General features: G+C 38.6%; 1 protein-coding gene across 1 annotated transcript in view; it reads right to left on the reverse strand.

Moving 5' to 3' along the window:
• Smp_194730 (hypothetical protein) overlaps positions 1–4,164 on the reverse strand; it is a 37,793-nt gene extending 33,629 nt beyond the window's left edge. Inside the window, exons 1-4 of the mRNA XM_018798818.1 lie at positions 3,955–4,164; positions 3,069–3,300; positions 1,925–2,429; positions 441–769 (exon numbers count right to left, since the gene is read on the reverse strand). Of these exons, the coding sequence (XP_018650670.1) occupies positions 441–769; positions 1,925–2,336 (741 nt within the window). The 5' untranslated portion in view covers positions 2,337–2,429; positions 3,069–3,300; positions 3,955–4,164. The remainder of the gene's footprint in view (positions 1–440; positions 770–1,924; positions 2,430–3,068; positions 3,301–3,954) is intronic.
• Between the last annotated feature and the right edge of the window lie 11,861 nt (positions 4,165–16,025).

Below are 16,025 nucleotides of genomic sequence, written 5' to 3' on the forward strand. Positions count from 1 at the left end.
TAAGTATGTTGACACTCAATTAGTGCTATAGACGAGTGGTTAAAATGTAGATACATAAAATTTACACAAAGAACATTGTGGACTGTGACTAAGTTTATGAGCTAGTAGTTCAATTCAGTGACTAAGTACAGATTTATTTACTTAGAGCTGAATCACGCAAATGGTGTGAGCTAGTGAATGAACTGTACTACCCAAACTAAAATAAATGACGCAGGGTTCTAGCCCGATTTTTGATGCGTTTCTTAATAAATAAGCTACCGACTCAATTAAGTGTTTTTCAAAATGAATAAACCGAGGAAAAGGGTATTTCTCCTTGGTTGAGTGAAACAACAATAAAATGTATCTGATGTTAAACGTCATGATGTTGTGTAGTTTAACCAAGGTAAACTTTAAAATGAGGACAAACAAATATCCACGAGAAAAATGAAAAAAACACTTACTTTGAATGCATTTGCGATCGCGAACCAAGACAAGCAACCAGGGTGAAAAAGTTGATCCAAAAATATATGTAACTGAACATCAACACTAGATTCATCCCATAGATTGTCTGTTGGGCTATCATCTAAGGATTGTGTTAAATAAGTAGGATGTCTATACCAGCTAGGCACAGGTTCAAGAAGATTTACACCAGGAGGGAAGGCTGAAATAGTCCCTCTACGATTTTTAGTATCATAGTCTGGGTTTTGAATTTCTGTCCACCTAACAAAGTAATTACTGTCCAGATCAGTGTTTTCAGCGTTTGTCTGGTGTGCTATCCACCATATCCCGCCTAAAATAAGTTTATACAGTTACAATAAACCTGTAAATATTGAATTGCATGCAAATTTAAAGTACGTTTATAAACTAGCAGTAATAATAATATGTATAGCCTATGATTCATGTTAAAAGAAGAGAAAAAGTTCGAAAAAGCGACTGTACGAATGGCTCATAAACAGCCTGGTGTAATCAGTGTAGGGATAGTCCATTCACACACGGTTACAAATGTGTATTCGTTTCCAGGGAAATTCTATACGACACGCTTAAATGACAGGAATGATTTCACTAAAGTGAGAGTGAAAACGGATGCCCAGTGCTTAAATCAGGTTGATGGGTACAGAAAGTTCACCCAGGGAAATCAAAACTCTGATCTAAATCTAGAGAAACACATTGTTTATTATATTCTGCATGAACGAATAGTCTGTGAAGCTTATTTGGGCACAACATACCGAAAAATGTATTGCTTGACGTTGCCCTACTAACTAGTTGGTGAGATTTACAATTCAATGGTTCAGAGGTTGTTAGCGGGATATAGATTGGGTTAAGGAATGTTCCATACAGGATTGTGTTGGGGCACGCTGACTGACTATTCCTTATCCAACCAGCGCCAGTAGATACTTGGAGAAGACTCTAGAATCTTTTTATGTAAATATTACAAATATACCGTTTTTCTTGTTGTCATTCCTACTTCCATCTACCCCTGTTATTTGGAATATAATTTCGTTTCTGTCCAACTATGTTCTGATTTAGGGACTAGAATGAAGTAGTGTCCAAGAACATTAATCAATAAGAGTAGGTGAGTCGTAATGAGAGAAATTACAAGAGAGGTAGATACTTCAAAATACTACCTACTGCTTCAAGAAACTTAGCATGGCACTGTTCTAACTCTCGTGATATTTTGATGCAAGCAATGTTGGTCAGTAGGGAATATATTTTATGCCTTAATTCGCCCTTAAAATTAAACTTCGGTATGATGATAGCCATCGCGAAACTCATGAGCCTCACGAAACATTTCTTGCTTTTAGGTGTACGGAAACACAATTATTAAGTATCTGAATGTTTTATAGAGCTCTTTGATATGACCAGGAGTGATAAATAGACAGGTAAACACATAACATTTTAACTACATAAAGTAAGATAATGTTTAAAAACAGAAACTGATACTTACCGAGAGCTTTCTTATACTTTTTTCTGCTTTCAGACGAATCGTCTAAACAGCCTGGCTTCTGGATTACTTGTGAAGGAATAAAATCCAAGACACTAACATCTGGTCTTTTTATTTTAGGCAACATGTTCAGATTACTATTGTGTGGCCATAACTCTGCGTTATTTCCCCATGAAGGTTGAAATAGTGGTTCTACTCTTAGTACCCTTAAACTTTCTCGATTACGACTTAGAGCTTTGTTGATATCCAAACTCATCCAGCACCAATAGCTTGAATTTACTCCTTCAGAAGGGGTGGTGTCGAAACTAATGCCGTTGGATGAAGACAAACACAGAGACAAGTATACAACTAATGTGATATCACGATCAGACGCGGGATAGGAAGATAGACGATGACACAAACCAGGTGAAAACATCGAGTGTGATGCAGATGGATCATAAGTAGAATCAAGATCAAACGTTTTGGGTAACACCTCCAGAAGATCTAATGCAACAAAACAGCTACGATGCTAAATTAATATAAAAAACACATAAGTTGAGAAAACGGTAAAATCTGAATGAAAGACATGATTATCTGGGCTTACAAAATAAGACCTACAGTTTTTAGTGAAGTGAATATTTGTTATTTGTACGCCGGCCGAATTGTGGATAAAATTCAGGGAAACATTATTAACTGAATGACCTTACTTTGAATCACTGACGCGACAACTTGAATCCCACCTCACCTAACTTAGTTTCGACAACCGGGTAGTATCAAATAACCTATTTTTATATTCCGGTAAATCAATAAAGGTTTTATAATTAAGGGATCGGTTAACTTGGATTCGCGGAGGTGAAAAGTACCTGCACTTAAACCCTCAATAAGCTCACAACAAACTATTTGGTTAGCAACTAATATACTGTTCTTACCACGAACAGTTTATCAATATTGCAAAAATGTTAGAGAAAACAAGTCTGATACTTATTCAACCCACTCACCAATATCTCATATCTCCGATACTTTCTATATAATGTTAATATGGAAATACCAGAGGTTTTAGTCTTGTTATAAATGGTTAAGTAAAAGCACCATTAACGATGTGATAAGATACACTACAAACATTAAGAAACTGGAACATCTTGGTGACAAACTGAAAAAGAATACTTACCTTGAGGTCCCATATCCTCAAACGGTGATCTTTGCAAATAGTGGCTAAGAAGTACTCATCGGATCCAAGACTCAAAAAACTTATGTCTAGTGGTGAGGAAGAAGAATCATTGTCATTTTTGCTGAAATAAAAATTATATTAGAACAGGACAATTACCTAGAAAACGGTGTAATACCGCACCATATCTTCTGAATCATTGAAGCTTGACATAACTCAAAAACTTCAGTGACTTCTGTGGGTAAAACGAAAAGTATGAAAACTTAATTATTTCATTACTAGGGTGGTCAAGAGGACTTATCTAAAATAAATAAACCAAGACATCCACATATTTTTAAACTTATACACCGAATTCGTGTACCTGGTTTCGAGCTACGATGTGTGAACTTCGGTGATACGACTAGTACTCCAACTACTGATACACCTCTACAATATTGTCATCTGGTAATTAGCATACAAAATGTTTTATGGGTGGTGGTATTACATTATGTCGGATTGTGTACGTGGTTTCCAATATAACACCATATGTATACAATTACTGATTTTTCTAGTTGTTTGTTTATAGGAAATATTTGAAACAACATCTGATGTCAAAATTATACACAACAGGCATTGTGACAAAAGATATTGACCCAGTAAAGGTTTAAATTTACGCCTAATACCATCCGATTATTGATATCATAACTAAAGAGGTCTGGGAGGAATCAGCTAGGTTATTGTGAACACTACGATTCTGAAACCCTTAAATGCTCTAAAAAAGCGGATACAAAAAATGTAAAAAGGACCAGATATACTCTGGTTGCAACGACGCACTCTGTGCTACGGACGCTCTGCTTTAGAAAATATAAAGAGTTAAATAGAAGTATTGTCATTAGTTATGACTCCTTACCAGAAGAAGTATGTGGATTCACCCTTGCAACGAGTATGGAACCCGTAGATAATCCATAGGCAAAGACTAAGACACCTGAATGACTCTGAATGAAGGCTGTTCCACAACGGATGTTCATCGGCTGAAGCCCTTTTATTTGATGGAAAGTATGGTGAACATTTCTCCTGCTACCGATAATGGACTGTTGAACAGAAGTCGCAATCTAGACGTATAATGAAGTTTATTATTATCTGATTACCACACGTGGGTGAGGGAACATCAGCTGTGAGGCGCCGTGAGAGGTGCACACGAGGCACACAATATTTTCAGGAGTTTCGGCTATTTGGCAATTAACTACAGCGGAACCTCCGAAAGAGATCTTCATAACGTTATTTGGGAGGTCATGATGTAAAGACAGTTCTTGCAATTCTATTATGTCTTTATGTGAACGCCTAAAGATAAATGAATCAATTTTTATCTTACCACAAGATAAAACGAGTTGTCAAAGCAACTGTCGAGTCGGAAAAGGTGAACCCACCAGCTTTGTCGGGAAAACTAACATCTTGAAGCGTTCTCAAAAACGTGTCTAAACCTTAGCTTTAATTTGAAATTTAATTACCACAATTTATTTTTATGGTAGGAATATCTCCAACCGCAAGACTGTCTAGAGCATATAACTCAGATAAAGCAACAGGCATGACCCCAGATCGAATTACGTTAGAGGACGGCTGAGTGACCTTCGAACTTAGCCTTCAAGACAAAATCGAAAATATGCATCCAATATCCAATCTCTGGTTTATTCAAATGGTTGTTGATGGAATATGACAATGTTTCCCATTCTAATGTCAGTGGTTCAGGCAAGGACCTGAATAAGTGAAGCAGACAGAACGGAAAGAAATCAAAACAAAACTGCCATGCTATTCTATCCCATATCTCTAAAAAATATACCAAGTTTACACTTGAATGGCTCCAACGAACTTTCTTGAGTCTTTTGAGCCTTCGTTGAATTCAGAAACTTGGCCACTCGTAATCAGTCGAACTATGTTGCACCTCCGAATTCCGAGTATCACCCTAAGGTGTGGGAAGTAACTGAATGTTCCAGAACATGGTCGGAGAATTTTAGTATATTATGAGTCGTTGCATGGTCACTTATGAATTGACCTGGTTCTTAGGAATAGTGTTTCTCGTTTCAACTCGTTTCACATGTGAGGATAGTTAACATGGACTTATTTTGTAATTGGTTTTTGTTCTTATTTGCATTTTTTCATTCATTCTCATAATTTGTGCAGTTACAATGTCAAGCCCACGTAGGTCATTCATTTAATAACCTTTACTGTTTTTATATGAGCGTGTGTGTTGGTCCCATACCCTACTCACAACATGTCTGTAACCTATTTTTGTTTGTTCGAATCGAGTTGACTCACTCGCCTTCTCTGATCCGCTTCACTCTCTCCTCTTCGCTTTGCCACTTCTTATCCTAGATCTCTGTCTGGATAAACGAATGCTTGAAATAAATTCATCCAACGCCACTCGTACAAACAGAGTTAACCTAGGTAATATACGGAGTTCGATGGGAGATTTATATTCATATGTTCATACAAATCGAAGTCAGATCAGCCGGCATCACGAAACATTTCATTCAGACTTGTGAGCAAAAACTGGTTTAGCTGTTAATTTTTGAATGTATTCAACAGTAGTTTTGTCCTTTTGAAGGAGGAGACACAATGTTTTTTACTCTGATCGAAGTCGAGTAAAACTTGAGGATTAGATGGAAAGTCCTACTACTAAACCGGCGAGACTATGTTTGTGTTACTTGTGCAAGGTCACATCTGAAAATATGATTTTGTGTTAAATTCGTGGTTTTTAAATCGATGACTGAGGATGAACAGATTAAGTAAGAACCGGAATGGTGGTATTCCTCGATTTTTATTTGGATAGTTGAATTGCCTGACATGTACGGTAGCAGCAAACAGAATCAAATCATAATGGGCACTACTGAACTGAAGTAGTAATGGGATTGGATTTGAACCAGAATTAGAACTCATGATAATTGTTTGACATTTTTGTTGTTACTAGCAGTGGAAAAACTGCCAGAGTGTATAGAAGCTTGTACACATGAAGAAACCACACAACAAACCAGCGACTCCATAACCTTGAAACGTTAAAAGTAAAGCGACAAACCGATGGTTTGAAGGGTAGTTAGTTTGGCAACTTTTAAAGGCTTAAGTGATGTATATCAACTCCTACGCTTTGGTGTAAGGAGTGTTGGAGCGGCAAACTGACCAATGTCAGCTAAATCGAGGCTGCTTCTTTCACGACAGTAGGGTAAACCACACCGATGTTAGATGTGTTTTTCCTTAGGATACTGAAGCAAATAGTGCTTCACTTCCTTCAGACATTTATGACACGTTTGACATGAAGCCCTCACTTATCGTAGTTGCAGATGGTGGTTCGGGTGTTTGGAAATACTGACTAACCACGAGTTCTACAGAGTCTCCTCTATTACTGCTCTGGCCATTAAGATCTAACAGCTAGAAGACGCGAAGTTTGGTTTTACAAGTTGAATACGATCCGTATAGTCACCCTGGTATGCTCCTCATGTCTATTTCATTGTTCGGGACTCTGAGTGGATATTCTTGGCGTCCATGAAATTCCCATATTTCCAATTGCTCCTGGTCCATTTAAATTCCTCTCAGAAGCGTCCTTCCAGTTTGAGCAATCTGAAGGTGTAATTCAGTATGACCTAAGGTTGCCTGAAACTTTAATGGACCAGACTGAATGAAAGAACATACTACAACGTTCGGCAAGAATTCATAGTGAACAGTCTTGTTACGCTGAGTATAGAATTTATCCCCTGAGATTGCCCTGAGATCGTTCTGCTATGCTAGTTCATCCAGTTCCAGCGTAATATTTATCAGAACTAATTTTCTTCTAAATATCCTTGGAGTTACCACGTTGGACAACACCATATGGGAATACTGCACAAGAAATGTTTTGGAAAGATCCACTTTGAAGGTTTTGTGTGCGAAAATCCCTCTATGTATATACTTGAATTTTATTCCTATCGATTCCTACAGTTGTACATTCTGTCAGCCTTTTTGATGGTAATATTTGCATCTTATCGTAGTTTCTGCTTGCCTTTCGCCTTCACAGAGTTTCTACTTTTCTTGCCGAACTGCATTAAAAGTGTTTTAGTTGGTACTTAGTCTGAAGGAAGCACGGAATACAATGGACAGCTCAGGATCAGTTAGACGATTTGGACATCGAAGATGACCTAGCCCTCCTATCCCATACACACGAACAAATGCAGATGGAGACAGCAAATGTAGCAGTAGCCTCTGCATCAATAGGCCTCAACACATAAAAAGGAAAAAGCAAGATTCTCAAATACAACACTGAGAACTCCAAGCCAATCACACTATGGCGAAACCCTGGAAGATGTGGAAACATTCACGTACCTGGGAAGCATCATTGATGAACAAGGAGGATCTGACGCAGACGTATTGGCAAGGCAAGCATTGCATCCCTACAACTGAAGAACATATGGAACCCAAAACCACTGCCAACCAATATCGAAATGAGAATCTTCAATACGAACGTCAGCACAGTCCTAGTGTATGGAACTGAAACGTGGCGAACCACTACAATCATCATCAAGAGGGTACAAGTATTTATAAACAGTTGTCTACGCAAAATACTCAACATTCACTGGCCGGATACTATCAGCAACAGCGTTTTATGAGTGAATTGTGGTTGTACTGCAAGCGTATTTAATGAAATTGATCTATGAAAGTCTAAAATCTCTAAGGATTTGAATGGTATCATGTCCTAACTCAAGATAGTAGCTAAGCTCTCTCAGCATTTGGTTGACGTACACGATATCATCAGCAGACTTTCTGTCAACAACTTCAACGCGAAATCTTACAGGACATCCTTCTGATTTGTTGAATGTAAATCTAACATGATACCAAGCGCGAAACTGCGTACAAAGGAGCACCACCGCCTGACCTGATTTTCTTATAACTTCTGAAACTATGATATGCAGAGTATCCCAAATTTCCGGATAGTAATCTTGGATTTCTTTTTTTGTTACGTTTATCAGGTAAGCGTTACTTGCACCGCCTAACTACTTAAGTGTTGGATAAACTTTTGACCTTCGCAAATAATTTGTCGATACTTTCTGCTTAAAACTAGTAAATTTTCATAGCCTTTTTGCTTGACCGAGCTTCATGTGAGTGTAGAGGTGTAAAGTCTATAGTTCCATGGATTCGGTGCAAATAGTGTAAGTTTTACGGGTGATTTCATTTCAAGTTCTAACTTCTGTCAAGGGCTTTTAAAGTATTCCTCATAAAAGTCACTAGGGGCCTAGAGAAAGCTTAGAAACACTGTCCAATCAGAGTTGAATAGAAGCTCCCCAGAAATATTTAGAATATGAGAAAGCACGTGTGGTGTTTTTGATTGGGTATTTGCCCACACCGCCATTATATTTGGTATGGTTCTAGAAACCTAAGGTTGTGTGTAACAATAAGATTTTCTGCCAGTGAAAACAAGAAACTATAGAATTATGATCTATTTCTATATTAGTACATTCATGTTTGCTATTATGATAGCAGGCAAATCCAAAAATTTTGGACATATCGTGATGTAACTGCCTTATCTATAAAATCTTACATGTAATCACACAATGGTCTGCCCCAACTCGTCCTATTGCGACAATCAGCGTTGTGACGTCTAACACTTCTGAAGAACACATTGGGGCTGGGTAGGTGTTGATATATTCAATACAAAGTCGAAAGGCTACATGTGGTAACCATGTCTGTATGGCTGAGCCGCGCCATCTTGAATAATAATTCTCGCGTCCATCATTATGGAACTTCTTCCAAGTGTTACATGTTGAATGTCAATTATCTTAGTAATTATACGTTCAGCTTCGAGAATCGTATGGTTAGGAACCAATACCACTACAACAACATATTGAGAGTGGGATTAATAATGAGTAATCTGGAGACCGTCACCAGACAAGGAGTCGTTCCAGGTACCAAGTTCTTGCCACTCATCATCTTGGAAACTCTGGGAATCAGTTGATTGTCATTCATTAAACCATATTTAGCTGTTCATTATCTCACTAGGCTGTAGCTGATTAATTTTATGCAGTGTTCTACACTTGACAACTTAAAATATGCGTTATAATCCCCTTGTAGAGACATATTGGCTATCGTTGAATGCTAGGTCATATTGCTAATTTATACAGGTCCTTCATAAACTCTGCACTGCCAAATCCCTTTTTATTACTTTCAATATCTTTGTATTTGATTTTGCCAGCTAATACGATACTTGGAAGGTTCAGCCTCTGCTTTGAAGACTGAGTCCAAGTGAGATAAATAAATGATGGAATTTGATATTATCGTTGAACCTCATATGACCGCTCACTGGCTGACAGTATTTAGTCATTAAGCTAACAATATGGAGATAACCCATCATTAATAACACATGTTATCGAGGTTTAAAGCTGATTACGATCGATGACCCTGACTTCTCTACTCACACGGCCAGAATTAGCTGCGAATGAGAATGCATTCGTTCGAATTCGTTGACTGTGGATCGATCTAGAGCCCTCATTCTCATCTACAGTATACAATCACAAAGTTTAGTGACATTGGAACGCAGTTGCTGTGTCGACTGAACTAGGACCATAAACTAACTCCAAGTAATATTGCAAGCAAACACCAACTTCCAATTATTCTTCAGAGTGACGCTACTATAGTTCCGTATGTAGGTTTCGATTTCTCAAAAGTTCAAGTTGTTCAGTAAGCATCCAACTATGTCAAACCTGAGCCTCGTATACCCAGGCTGTCTTACCCGAGCTCATTTCAGCTAACAAGGACTAGTCAACCACGATATTCGTCCTGGAGTATCAGTAAGCCTGCTCCTCAACCTTGCGCTAATTCGTTGAGCCAATAACCTTCCTATCAAAGCACGAAGCCGGGTAGAATAAACATTATTACTCTTAATATAAGTAAACAACCATCTAGACTGCAAATAGACACTACATCAAACATCATCATAATCTCTCGGAGATTTTAAATCAAAGTAAGTAGCCAACGCGTGGGGTCGACAACACAGGAGCTTCGTACAGCATGAGGCAGTTATCTGCGTTCTTTGGAGCAACTAGGATATGGGTTTTTCTCCAGAGAATTGACGTTTATCGGGGGGCGTGACGTAACGTCAGCTGAATTAAATTTACTTGATTTAGGTTCGTTTGACCACTTGCAGATAGCCGACGTCTCATCAAGTATTGCACGCCATCTGGTGAGACAACCTCCCGGACCGGAGGTACATGAAATGAAATTTAATGGCTCAGTTCTCAGTTATCCTCCAGGTTTTGTTGAGTCGGTTCTCCTCTATGAAAACAACCCTTCGGTTGAAGTCAGGGGCTAAACCAGTTTCCTGTCCGAAGAGCTCAGCGCTATATTCGGCATTATCAAAAATTGATGTATGACTCGAACGCCTGCAACTACAAATACTTATCACTCCTCTTTCTTGTTCTGCTTGGGCAGCACCAGTTGTGGTTATCAAGAAGGCAAATGACACAACAAGCATGTGTGCAGACTTCTCTGAAGATTTTAGGCGAGCCCTAGAACGAGATCATTATCTACTGGCAGTTCCCGCAAATTTATTGACAGTGCTAAACGGTGGGAAATGTTTTGCAATGTTGGACGGTGCCAATTTACGTGTGGTGGATGAATAATCGGGAGAACTACTGGTCTCTGACAACCATGGTGGTTTGTTTCAGTATAATCGTCTGCTACCTAAAGTTAAGACCTCCCTAACTATTTTCCAGCAAGTTAATGGATACTATCCTATAGGATATCTCGAGGGTCACAACTTATTTAGACGATATTTTGATCGTTGCCACTTCATTAGAAGTGCTTCAAGAACTCACTGCTGTTGTGCTAAAACACATCAATGATAATGGTTTCCGAATGCGTCCAGGAGTGTATATTTTTCCCAAAGTCGGCGAAATACTTGGGATTTATCTTCGACGTAGCTGGTCTCCAACCATATTACAGCAATATTGGAGATATACAATTGATCCCTGCTTCTATCAGCATCCCTGTTTTGCTGTCATTTTCGAAATAAATCGGCTTTTACTCAGCCTTTGTACCGTCGATGCATTATGTCCGATCCCCAGTGATCCGCCTACTGAATAAAAACAGTTGGAACTGGACAAAAGGATGAGAAGTAGGTCTTTGCAAATTGAAGACTATTATTGGATTGGAATTGTTACAGTCGCACTACGGTCCGTCCGTGTCAATCATCATATCTGAGGATATTTCAGCTTTTGGATTCGGTGCTATCATCTTATATCAAATTCTGAACGTGTTAGAAAAAGCCACTATGCATTCATCCCACACATTAACTCCGGCAGAAAATTACGGTCGGATAGAGAAGGACTCACTTGCCCTTGTCTTTGCTGTGTGTCGTTTCCACAGGTTTTTATATGACTGAATGTTTACTCTGTCGACACACCATAAGCGTCACCTGAAAACTTTTCGCTTTAAATCGGGTATTTCGGGCCATTCTATAAATCGTCCCCAGAGTTGAGCCTTGGTTCTATTGGGTTATGATTTCGATGTCCGACGTTGTGTCACGGCTTATTAGTGAACACCTCAAGTTAGAGGGATACGTGGTTATCGTCTCTCTTACAACAGACCAGGCAGAATTTCACTTGACCACTGTCATTCGTGGTGACATGATGACACGAAGCAATTTTACCATCGTTGTAACTTGTCACTCGTCGTAGAAGTATGCTTGATATTTGAAGAGATATTGATTGTGCCAGAATTCCTGTGACCTAAAGTTTTGTAGGAGTTTCATACTGGTCATCATGGAGTAAAACGAATGAAGTTCACAGCTCAGAGTTTTGCACATTCGTCACTCATGGACCATCACATCACAGAATTGGTAGGTAGATGTAAGCAGTGTCAAAGAGCGGATGGACACCCTAGACCTAAGCCGGTCCCAACGCAAGACGTCCACAAAATAATCGACTACCTTTCTAGAAGGTGGTCACATCGGCAACAACTACAAACGGTCAAGATGCAAATAAGCCCCCAGAAAATAAGCTATTAAAGAGACGAGGTGCCAAACTTATTCTTTATGTAATTGAACTGTGGAATTTCGGATTGTCAATTGTCTCGCCAAAATTTCTCATTTTTACCTTCAGTTTGTGTTTTCCATCCGGAAGAGTGTTAAACGTTATTGGTTAGTTTTCGCTTTCAGGACGTTATTTTGTGACATTTTTCAAGGATATTTTTATGTTGTATATATATGAATCAGTTGTGTACTTGTTATTCGTTCTTTCGGGGTGCTTGTGGATTAATATACTTTTCTGGCTGTACCTCGTCTTCTTCTAGTTAGCGAGGTCGAGTGGCAGAGGAATAGTCCTACTGCTGTGTTGATGACTTTCGTGTCGCTCCCTGGTCCTAGGTGATATGTTTACCTCTTGAGTATAGCAGAAAAGCCTTTGGTAAGCTTTGTTTTATACCCTCTCCAGAGGTTTTTCCAGGGCTAGGGGGTAACATTTGTGATTTAACGCTTTTAGACTTACAGTCAATGACGGCCAACTCCACCAGTATTCGACGATACTCCATGGATGTCTTATCCCTTACTAGCTTGTCATCTTACCTCGTAGCGTTTAATTTCTTCCACAACTATCGCTAATGATTTGCTTAGTACTCTCTGTATGGTGATCAGAACTTGTGAGAGAAAATAGAATGTGAAAATGAAACAATAACATCTAAGGAAGTGTCGTTAGCGGGCTTCTCGACATCATGTAGACGGGGTACGATTTTTTCATGCTTTGTTCGGCTATCACCTGCCTCTTGAGTAGTTCTCAAGTAAAAAACAAAAAAACTACTTTAAAGCAATTATGAAAACCAGTCACACCCGAGGAACTGATCCACTGAACGTATAAAATAATAAGGTACATAGGGGAAATATACAAATATCGTTGACAATTGTTTGGTTTTACACAAGTGTTAGGTTTCTAGAATGTATTGGCTATTTGGAAGGAAATAAATTCAGTGTAGACATCTTGTGCATGAAAAGGTATTAGGAGAAAAACAGTTTGCTTTCTTAAAGTGCATATTAATTATTATTAATTAATAGCTTTATTCAATATACGTAAATGTGTGAATTTGCCGGTAGTTGGACTCTTCACCTATGTCTATGTTGGCCGCCTTTTATAACCGGTTTTGTAGCCCCGGGTGCGTAAGAGCACTCCCTGACTGGGAAAAGTAGAATATACGGTTATGGGGAAAAGAGAAATTACAGAGAGTACGAGGGTCTAGTGGGTTTTTTTAATGGTTGGCGACATATTCAGAGCCTTACAAATTGACCGTTTGATGACTAGATGTACGTATACATGTTATATTGAAGCTACGTTTCAATTCACCTAAGAAACGGGTTGGCCGGCATCTTACAAGTGTGAACGTTCTATTAGTCATGAGTAGTGCAGTCACGTCCGCTATAGGCCGATGTGGCCTGTTGGTTGAGTGCGTGGTGTAGCCTTCAGGATGACAGTGGTTCGAGTACGTGTGGGGGTCGGCTTTTGCTTTCGCGAAACTCATATCCTGTAAGTTGTTCAGACATGTGGAAAAATAACAACAAAAGGACGGATTATTATCCCAAAGTGCCCTGACAACCCACACTGGACTGCAGTGTTAGCTGCTTAAAGTATGAACAGCACAAATGTTTTCTGTTCATATGAATAACAACCAAACAGAAAGGCCACATATGTGGTAGGTTACAGTTTTACGACAAAAAAAACACATAAATAGTTATTTATATGAAGTGGTACTTTCTTAACATCATGACAGTGGCAAGCCCCATAATTTCCTGTGGACAACTGACAATAATTGGTTTGATGTGAGCGTAGCCGTAAGAGTCGTGCCGTAAACTTAATGTTATGATTATCTAACGGATCACCTATAAAATGAGTTTGCAATTAGGTGTGTGAAGTCAATGCAGCTAATGTAGTAACCTTGTAGGTAATGCACTGTACGATATCTTCAGTTAATCTAGTGTTCGTCAATCGACAGAGCGAGTGCAAACCATAAGAGCATATGTTTTAGCCAAGAGGAGTATAAGTTAAAACCCATCTCGATGATAATTGTATGAACTTTTAGTTAGTGTTTGTATAGAGGTAGCTGCAGGAAAACAACACTATTTGTGCAAATAGTTATTAGTCAGGTTATTGACTGGTTTAGTTCTTAGTCTCGCCCCTTAAATCGACTATATTACGTGTTCGTAAAATTGTAACAAAGCTTTACTCAGATGTCGAGAAATTATTTGTGAATAGCTTTGATTTCGAAGTTAGCTTTGGAAAATAAAATACATAGCGCTGCTTCATATGTCCAAGATTTTTGATGGTTCAGAACATGCTCACGGTTGTTGATTCGGATATGTCGGGAATTAAAAATGTAATAAAAAAATTGAATGATGCAATGAAACCAAGTTGCATGATTACATTATAAATCATGCTGCAGCAGTACTCGTTAACTTAGTACATAACCTTTGTAAGCATGTAAAATGACGATGAGAACCACTAACAAGTATTTTAAAAAAAGTATTTGATCTAAAATGCTCCGTTTAAGAACCACTTTTTAATAGTAGTATTGGTTTTATAAAGCTACTAAACATATACCATAAATAGTTTGGGGAGTGATTCATATAAAATATATACGACCAGTCTAAGTTAAGAAGTACAAAACAGTAAATTAACTAGGAAAAAAGTAAAACCCGCCTGAATTTCTTTTGAAATCCGTCGTTATTGAGAGGGTTTATTGTGTGAGTTTCTAGTACGTGTTCGGCAGGCGAAGCTTGCTCACATCACTCACCTTAGTCAACGATTCTTCATTCTTTTGTGACTTTTGCTATGTTTTTGACTCATATTACCCAGAAGTTGTTTACTGACAAATAGCTTGTGTATTCAGTGTTAAAGAAATGAGTATAACGCTCATACGCAACTTTCTAAATCGAGCTACTATCGTCAGCACGAGAGTTGATAGACTCACCCTGTAGTCTCAGAGTCGTTCCGAAAACTAGTTGCGCTGCCAAACACTGTGAGTCAGCTGTTCGTATGCCCAACATAACTAATGGCAAGAATTCTGTCCACTGATTGGTGTTTGGGTGTGCTATTAGGCAGCTTTTAGTTGACTGTGGAAACGTTTCACAATCCCATTAGCCTGAGGGTGGTATGCAGTGCAACGTATTCTATCGGAGCCTAGTAGTTTAGCTAAGTTGTCAAATAGTTCAGATTCAAATTGTGCTCCTCTATCTGTCGTTGTTGTAATAGGTGTACCAAAAATGGTCATCCAGTTCTGCATGAAAACCTTGACCACTGTTTCGGTTGTTATATCCGTTTTCTGTGTGGTTATAGGGAATTTCGCGAAACGATCTATACATGTAAACAAATAATTAACACCAACCAACGCGGTAAAGGGCCTGCCCATTCGATATGCAAATGGGCAAACCGTGCATCTGGTTGTGAGAAAACGCTAATGGGTAAATTTGTGTGACAATTAAAAGGTTCTGAAGAAAGCAGATCAACTTAACGGTAGTAGCTTAGCATAGATGGCTGGAGTTGTAGTACATCCAAAATTAAATTTCTATCAACCTATCTTATCTGATATAAATGATTTATCAGCAGCAGCAAGGTCATTTTCTCTAATCCTCGTCGGTGATACCAAGATTTGAAGACCAATACGCGGTATGTCAGATAGAATGATATAACAAGATGACCTTAATTTACTGGTTGGGTGTATATGTAGGTGGTCATTAGAAGTTAGTTCTAGCAAGGATGTTGTTATGCAACTAGATAATTGAGAAGACTTATATCACCACACCATTAGCGAGACTCTGAAACCTGAAGTAATGGATTATTAAGGTCTAGGAGTGATAATAAGCAGCGACCTTAGAACTACGAGTAACTGTAAGTCTGGCACTGCCAAGTGTTTAAGGGTTTTGTGGACAATTCGTAAGCCAGTTTAGTACTTGCACAAAGAGATATTAAGGGTATTATGCCCGAA

Source organism: Schistosoma mansoni, chromosome 3, assembly GCF_000237925.1.
Source record: "Schistosoma mansoni strain Puerto Rico chromosome 3, complete genome".
Taxonomy (NCBI): domain Eukaryota; kingdom Metazoa; phylum Platyhelminthes; class Trematoda; order Strigeidida; family Schistosomatidae; genus Schistosoma; species Schistosoma mansoni.